Source organism: Protopterus annectens, chromosome 4.part1 (assembly GCF_019279795.1).
Source record: "Protopterus annectens isolate FY-2018-M chromosome 4.part1, PAN1.0, whole genome shotgun sequence".
NCBI classification, from domain to species: Eukaryota; Metazoa; Chordata; order Ceratodontiformes; family Protopteridae; genus Protopterus; species Protopterus annectens.
In genome coordinates, this window is record NC_056734.1 from 588,252,797 (window position 1) to 588,262,125 (window position 9,329).

General features: G+C 34.8%; 1 protein-coding gene across 1 annotated transcript; it reads left to right on the plus strand.

Moving 5' to 3' along the window:
• The first annotated feature begins 764 nt into the window (after nucleotides 1-764).
• On the plus strand, nucleotides 765-8,988 carry SST (somatostatin). The gene is made up of 2 exons (XM_044070393.1): nucleotides 765-1,056; nucleotides 8,489-8,988. Exons 1-2 carry the CDS (start codon nucleotides 919-921, stop codon nucleotides 8,696-8,698), a joined length of 348 nt encoding a protein of 115 aa, XP_043926328.1. The 5' UTR covers nucleotides 765-918; the 3' UTR covers nucleotides 8,699-8,988.
• The last annotated feature ends 341 nt before the right edge of the window (nucleotides 8,989-9,329 follow it).

Here is a 9,329-nt window from a genome sequence, read left to right on the forward strand (position 1 = left end):
TTTTCACCACACTTATCTGAAACAGAATACAGTTTTTGAATCTTAAAGTTTTTATAATATTATCTATATGTCGATTGGAATACAAGTGTTCTTACATCCCTCAAGTGACCATGTTTGTGCAGAATGTCCATAATCGTGCTTATTTTTACTCTGGATATTTTGTGGTTTTCTGGCAAATATTTGGCCATTGAAGTCACTAAATAATGGCGTACATTTGATTTTCAGACTTTATATCCTTCAGACAGTGTATAGTGCTACAAACTTGTTATTCTAGCAACTTTCTAAGTTTGTCAAAGCATTATTCAAAATCTTTCCCGAAATTGTACCTTTATCCCTCCATTAATTTTGGTCTTTTCAGATTTTGTATACTTAAATGTTGAAAGATACCGGTGTACCGTTATACTAACATGGATATTTGCTTCCTTTTTAAAGGTTCAGCAAATAGTCCGATTTACTGTAATTTCCGGATTTCTCTTTTCTGCACTCATCTTTAGTTACATAGTAATACCTTCAATTACAAGTAACCTTTGTCTATACGTTTTGCATATTTTCTGCAGAACAATATGTTTTAAAGAGTGTTCTAGTAGTTAAGAAATGTAAGTGTTAATGCTTTCACAACCAATTATCATTAAAAATCTAGCTTATCATCTCCATCACTCTAATTATGTGCCTGCAAGGGAAATGGTGCGTAAACCTACTGGTAATTTGGGCACCTCCTTTTTGACGTCAGAAAAAGAGTTTAAAAGCAGAATTGGGAGAAACCCTCAACAGCAACAGCAATAGAAGAGCGTTTAGAACATCGCTGCTGACAGAAGAAGAAAAAGAACAGTGTGCGAAAGACAGTAACCAAGAGACATAAAATACTACATTGTGATTTTTTTCCTAATAAAGACGTTGTTTCCATTGCACACAGTGAAGATGCTGTCCTGTCGATTCCAGTGCGCTCTGGTTCTGCTTTCCTTGGCAGTAGTTTTCAGCAAAGTATCAGCTGCGCCTTCAGACCTGCGACTGCGCCAACTCCTACAGAGGTCGCTAGCTGCTGCAGCAGGCAAGCAGGTAAGATCACCAGTGCTAAATCATTTATATGTATTGTGATTAGGATGCATTGAGATCAAGACTCTGCAAAAGACAAAGAAGTCCATTACTTGACACAATAACCTTCTTCATTTAACCTCATTTATAATCATCTCTATTCTGCTATAGCACTTCATTTGGCTGTTCAGCAATTATTTGTTAATTACAAATTAAATTAGTGTATTTTATCAAGCTTACTGTTTTGTGTTCATGTGTGGCTTCAAATGTCAGCATCGTCTTTCAAGGTGAATCCACTGAAATGGTAGTGCCCAGGGGAATACTGGAACTGTCCATGGTACTGAAGCTACTTTCCAACCAGATTATCGCGAACAATTTAACAGATTACGTGTGTGTGTGTGTGTTTGTGTGTGTGTGTGTTTGGAGGGGGTCGTCGATATGGCATATTTTATATTAAATATTTTAGGTATAGACAGATCACAAAAAGTTATAATTCTTGTTCTTACCATCGAATACAAATGAACGATCTCACTACTTCTAAATAAAACAGTGTTTCACAAATAATTAGATCTATCGCACTAATGCTTTGCATGGACACGTATTGCGAAACACAGTAACTTATGTCTGGTATTCCATAACATAATACTGAGTGCACGATTAATACTATAGTTTACAGCTGACGATAATGGTACCCAGGTAGCTGATTTACGCTTTCTTCTTTTGCCATATATACAATTCTTTATAACCTTAGCCTGAGAACATTAAGGGAAGAGCTGCATCGTCCTGCTCAACAGCATATTATTTAAATAAAATAGCTGGGGGTCCCTCAGCAGTGCAGGTGCACTGCTAGCGTTGCTTACTCACAGTTCTGTGGTCCAGTTCCTGGCAGCAATGTCTCCTTACAGAGTATGTAAGTTTTCCAAGATTCTGTGCTGGCTTTTGCTGTTCTTCCTATATCCCAAACACTTAGTGATAATGATCTGTCATTTAATTCACCCATACTCAGCATGTGTGCATAGCTCGAAAAAGATGGCTTGTCTGTCACTGTTGGACTGCTTCAATGCCTTAAACCACCGTTTACCAGAGTAGAGTCTGTTTGCCCCACGAGCTTAAAAGGGTGAATCAGATATCAGGAAATTATGAAATAGCTGTATTGTTCTGCAGTTGCATTAAATAAGTCTGCGCGGGTATGTTTCTTCTACACATTACAGGAACGATATTTCAGAGAGTCAGACACTATATAATTTCCCTAAAATGCATTTCCAGAGAATTCGTCAAACATACTTAAACATAATGTGTAAAAAGTGGGCACAATATTAACGCTAATGTGGCTCACTTTAAAAATCTTTGTACAGGCTGCGGTATTACTCTCTGGAACATACCTCTCAACCTCTTGATACCTCAAAGCCATAAATAATGGGGGTAGGGACAATTTTTAAATATTGCTCTTACAAACAAGTTGATAGAATAACAGATTTTGCATTAATATGAATTTTCTGGAGGGTATGAAGTCTGAATTTTAAATGTCTGCCACTGTTTTTCTGACCTCAGTTCTCAATGAATTTCTAGTGATTTGCCAGAAAACCACAATTTTATGAGAAAAACTCCAAAAATATGAGACAAAGATCTGGACATTCTGCGAAAATCTGTACAGTTGTGATGTATGATCGGACGTTCAGGTAACTGTATTCTGTATAATACATGGGCTACATGTCTAGAGTGTATCAATACTTTGATATTATACATATCTACAAAAGCATGCCAAATGTGGCTTTAAAGGCAGATTGACCATCATAAAATAGTAATGAATAAACCAACAAAAGGGATAGCAAGGTATGCTGAAATATCTTCTCCACAGAGATCAAACTCTGACAATGTAAACGACAATACAGTTTGCAGGCAGTCTGGTTTACTTTTTCTCTATGTGTCAATTATTTTTTTTTCTGTCCATGTAATGATTGGAATAACTTTATCAAAATGATCCTGACAGGAGCACTAAGGGGGCACAGCACTATTGTAATACATTTCTTACCACCTGTTCCACCTGTGTAAATCTGCTCCCCAATATCTCCTATCTATGCGAATAAATGTTGATATCACAGAACTACAGAGAAGAGGGGAGACTTGTAAATCCTTCTTTCCCATGTGTTTGTACTCTTGCAGTTGTTGTATTTAGGAGGGAGGGAGGGTGAAGTCACCTACTGGTAGTGTAGTAAGGACTGGTCTCCTGCAAAAACGGTTGCCTACATGTTAGAATATAAAGCTGTCTGTGACTGGATGTATTCTATGTTTATTAAGTTGTGCTTTGTGATATACTGATAAGTAGTGATTTCAATGAAGCTCTACTTCTGAATAGTTTTGACAAACAAGTGTCTTCAGTAAACACGTTCAGTTAGACACTAGAGTATATTATTCATATCTTAAGAACAAAATTCTGACTTAAGCTGAGATATAATATTTTCTAGTCTACCTATGAAATCTTTTCAATTACACTTAATGTTCTATAAATGATAGAAACAATTAGTTCTGCAGGGAAGATAGATGGTCAAGGAGGTTAAGGTCTTTCATAAGTCTTAACACGATTCACTCTAGAGGCGACCATGGAGACTAAATATAGGGAGACATCTGCCAATCAGTCAGGCAAAAGTAAAAAGAAATGATAATGCTTTTGATCTTTTGGGTTAGGAATCTATGGAATCTCTCCGGTTAAATAATATTCTTTAACAAGTACGTGGCAAATGGAGTATTATTTTCAATAATAGCTTAAGTAAAAAAATGGGCAAAGGCAAAAAAAAAACTTCTGTGGATCAGGGGGAGATTTTCTTGGTTATTTACCGGGGCAGATAAAAGGATTTCTTGAAAACCTGTCAGGCGATGGTCTCACAAGCTATGACAGTTGTACTGCATAAAAATGATGAGTTTTACATGTAAATATTTTCCCATTTCCCCACTGCTGTATGAATTGCAGTTTGTTTATACAAGTTATGGAATGGAAGCAATCTTTCCACAAACATGAATGAGGTGCAAAATATCTCAGTGAATGCATATGAATATCTAAGAGGTTAGGGAAAGAAGGACACCCATACACACAAAACACACACACAAACACACACACACACACACACACACACACACACACACACACACACACACACACACACATATATATATATATATATATATATATGGATTCACTTCATAACATTGAAATATCAAAATACTGAAATTCAAAACACTGAAACCAAAATACTGAAAGCTCAAAATACTGAATACTCAAAATACTGAAACTCAAAATACTGAAAACACATATTATGCGTAAACTCAGCTTAAACAACATAAATCATAACAATTTCTACGCAAGCCCCTGCACCCCAATGGCTGGGGCCACACCCCTGCTAATTAAATATATCAACTCCAAGATTGCACATAGTGTAGTTTGTAGGCCCCCCTGCATATATTTGGTAGAAATTGCTATGATTTATGTTGTTTTCTTCAATGAAGTTTTGTCATTTTCAGTATTATGAAGTTTCAGTGTTATGAAGTGAATCCATATATATATATATATATATATATACATATAGCGAGAGAGAGACACACACACACACACACACACACACACACACACACACACACACACACACACACACACACTGACACAGGTAAACATACACAGCAGAATCTATATTAGCTGATGCGACCTTTAAATGTTGTATAGCTCTAGGAATATTTTTACACCTGAGACTCGAACATGCCTTACAGGTTCCTAAAATTTGACATATAGATATGTAAAATCCCCTATCAGATACTCAACTGCCTCTGAATACTTTTGTAATGTTTTGTAGAATCCACACTGAATTTATCTGTGTACCAGTATTTTATGTCTGAGTAATTGTTTTGCAGTAAAATGAAACAGTCTGTAATCAAAATAACATTTTAAATAACATTTATTTTAATTCTGCATAATATCATACACAGCCAAAGAGATTTTTACTTCTGGTACACACAAAATCTATTCTGATGAACTCAAAAACAGTGAAACATATTTGTCTGAAGTAGAACAAGATGAAAATTAAATATGACAAATTCATCAAAAATGTAAATGACATCAAACTATGTAATTAGTGCTGCCTCTAAGGGTAAATCTGTCATATACCCTCATGTCACTATAACTGTTATAATAAAATCCCAGTTTGCATCCTAAAAAGAATATGACCATTTAAAGAACATCACTGCAGCCATATTTGTGTACATATGAAAACAGTTTAATCACAAAAGTGTGGAATGTGTTCATTACTTCCTGCAGCCTTCTACCTGAGCTGTCTCTTTGGGTTGTATAAAGTTCAATAATCTTATCAAAGTCTAGTTAGTATACTCCTAATTGTCATCCAGCTGCAGATTGAAATCGCCATACTCTCAATTTGTTTCTTGCTGAATTCAACCCATTGCAAATTGTAAATTCAGATCAGTGCAATTTATTTTTCTGACTGAATTCAACTAATTTCAAATAAATACAATAAAAGTTTTATATATACATATATACTACGCTCCCAAAATTAATTTACTGGTAACCGTTTTCTCTGAACATTTGCAAGTCTTGTCCTCTTAAATTAAAGTCAGCTTGTACATTCTTTGCATGTCATTGTCAGAACATCTGTTTACTATAGATTCCTTATCCATTTCTCTCTAGGTGATGGGCATCTGCTATGTAATTCCACTTGTGTTCTATTTCACTTTGCCAACTGAATACTAAATACAACCACTCTGCACTAACTTGTGCAACCGGAATTCACCTTCTCTGTTTAACAGCTTTTTCTCCAGGATGCTGGTTATAAAATGAAGTCTTATGGTGTGTAAATAAGCCTTCCTACAAACAGATTTTTAAGCCACTCTGAGTATTGCACATTGAAATCACTGAACTTTAATATAGATTTACTGCGTTCTTTTTATCTATGTATTTTATCTGTCAAAATGTGAACTGTCTGTCACTTGGCCTGGGCATGCTGAAAAGAGTCTGTCAACCATCCCACCTACCTGGTTAACAAAGGGCATAAATAAAAATGAATTAAAAAAAAAAAAAACAAATACATAAGTATATTTTAGAAGGTTAGGAAGTGACATTCCTGAAGAATTGGAGGAATTTTGTAATTTATTCAAAGGAATTATATAGAGATATGCCGAATAAAATGAAATACTATTTATATCTCTGACATCTTTTGTTCTGTGGGCTTCACCATTTAGCCATGGGTTTGAGTCTCTTAGTTTCTGCTTGCCTACCATGTGACTCACAACAAGTCACTTAAGCAGACAATGTTCCTATTTAATCACTGTAAAGAGGCACTTTGGTTTATCTGTTTAACAAATAAATAAAAATAAAAGAAATCAGCAGCAAATGAATACTTCAAAAAATTGTAATGTCTCTGCCCAGTATGTGTGTGTGTCAGTACAAGACTATTGCAATTAGCTATATAGTCTGTAATCCTTTTTAAGAGCATAATTAAATAACATTTAAACAGATTAAAGCTGTGCTGCAAGATAAATGACTTCATTTAACTTAAACAAGAAATCATCTCTGTCACTTTTTCAATTTTTCTAAATATGTATTAGGGCTTTAATATTTCGGGTAACTATTATATACTCAATACTTTTCATACCAGACATACATCTCTTCTTTCTAAAATTATATGATTGTATCTAATAATTCTGCATGTCATATGATTAATATTTTGTTTAACCATTCATATATTTCTACTGAAGTCGATACTTATTACATTATATGTCCATGATTTACATTATTTAAAAGTAATAATGAAGTTCAACAACTCTACAACAACATACTGTTGTTTTGAATGGTTCTTGCTATAGGCACCATGATTATTTAAGCAGAAAAAAATCAACATAATAATTTTAACACTGCATCTAGGTTGAACATGTATTAACAGTATTAGTCCCCAACTTACAACATGAAGATGAAAAAAAGGAAAAAAAAGTTTATTCAGTACTAGAGAGTTTATGACAATATATGTGCACTGTGGCGCAGCAGGTAGTATTGTCACCTCACAGCAAGATGTTCCTTGGTTCAATTCCCTGCTGGGTTGCTTTCTGTGCAGAGTCTGCATGTCCTCATTGTGTTCATGTGGGTTTTCCCAATGCTCCAGTTTCTTCCCACAATCCAAAGAGAAGCAGTAGGTGGATTGAACACTTTTGTGTGACATGGAAGAAAAAACTGTGGCAGGGTTAGCCATCTGGCAGTATGAGCATCTGCTACAGATGATTGTTACTGTTGAAGTGCCACTCTGACCCCATATGCAAAAGGGGAAAAGGGGTTGTGGGTGGAAGGCTGTGCATTATTCAGAGACCTGAATTTCCAAAATACATGTTTTTAATTCCCTTTGTATTGTAGCCTTTAACATTTTGCAAACATATTAACCAGAATGATGACACAAAATTTATCAGTGGGACCTATGTGTATTGAAGTATACAGTCACTTTTTTTCAGAAAGGACATTGGGATATATCAGTACTATCAATATAAGCTATTCAAAAAGCCCTGTACAAATTTGTTCTATCAAACAAGACTGAATGCTTAAAAATGGAGTTAATCATTCTGAACTAAAATAATAGCTATGGTTTTCATACTATTACTCTGTGGAAGCAATAGTAGTAATATGTTCAATGTCTGAGAAGTTGTAGAGTAATTCCTAAGCCTGGTAGTCCAGAATCTTAATATTTATTCATGGGGACAGTCCCAAATAGACCACTTGGCAACAGTTAATCAACAAATGTAATAACATTAATTAAACCAAAAATTAAAAGTTCGTCTGAAGTCCTATATGATACATTTATAGGACCAAAGTGCTAAACCTTTCATTTTTTTTAATACATTTTCATTAAATTTGTTGGCTATTGCTGAGTAGTCTATTTGGGACTGTGCCTCTGAACTGGAATTGTTTTCGCTTGTTTTTGGCATTTTTATTGCTTAGAAGGTGCTTTGTGGATTATCACTATTTATTCATGCACTTTTGATCTTGTTTGAGCTTGCCAGGAAACTGGTAGCTATCCCAGCCAACAGTGAGCATGAAGTGGTGAACCAGTCTTGGATAAGATGAAGAATTTACAGTCTGATTTGTTTGAAAACTGGCAAGTATAGAAATCAACCACTTCCTTCAGTTGTTCAAGTGCTAGTTATTTAAGACAATTGAATTTGCTTTCATCGATAGCCCTTTCTGCTTTGTCTTCTCAACATACAGAACATCACACCAGTCATATGTATTCAGAAGAAAAGTTCTAATGTTTTGAACTCTATTTTCAGAATGATAATACAGGAAGTTGATGTAGAAATTAATCATCAGTTGTCTTCATGTGCTAAACTAAATTCTCATCAATAGGCATTCTTTCCAAAACAGTTGGAATGTTTGTGTCTTATAAAGAATGTTTCACTGTTTTTCATTCTGTTCCAGGAACTAACTAAGTACTCCTTAGCAGAACTGTTGTCAGAATTGGCCCAATCAGAAAATGATGCATTGGATTCATCTGATCTCTCACGTGGTGCTGACCAAGATGAAGTAAGGCTAGAACTTGAACGCTCCGCTAATTCCAGTCCCCTGGCTGCAAGAGAACGGAAAGCTGGTTGCAAAAACTTCTTCTGGAAGACATTTACATCTTGCTAGTTTTAACCAGAATATACTGAATAATGTTTTTTTTTTCCTATACCCACCCCAAATCTTAAGCAAATCTCCCAGACAAGAAGCTGAAGACTGTACAGTAAAAAAAAAATGCTGTGATGATTTACATTTAAATTTGATTTCACACCAATTAATGAACCTTCTCATCTGAACTGTAGTTGATTTGCTTGGGTTGTGATTCCTGTATAGTTCCTAAGGTATGCACTCTGCAGTTCTCAAAGATGTACTATTTTTAACTGTTGTTTGCAATAAATATCTATGTTTCAAACTGGAAAGTGTAACTTTACTTATTGATAATGAATAAATCAAACAGTTTCAAAGTACCTGCATATTTTCATATTTCAGTGACTTAACTATTCAGATTCTGATTCTAGCACTTTGTTTTTACACATTTTATTCCAGATGAAAGAGTGAGACACGTCAATAGATAAAATTAGTTTAATTTCAGTCTCTCTGCGCATGATAGTATTACATGTGTACATTCGTACATTACATTCTAGTTTACTTGATTCTCAAAAGATGCTAGATTTTAAATTTTCTCTCTCCAAGTTTGCTCGATACTTTTATCATTAATAAAATATGCATTATTTTGTGACAAATCTTGTTAGTAAAACAA

Coding starts and splice junctions, on each gene's coding strand:
- SST (XM_044070393.1), top strand. CDS start 919: ATGCTGTCCTGTCGATTCCAGTGCGCTCTGGTTCTGCTTTCCTTGGCA. Junction 1,057..8,488: donor CTGCTGCAGCAGGCAAGCAG/GTAAGATCACCA, acceptor ATTCTGTTCCAG/GAACTAACTAAGTACTCCTT.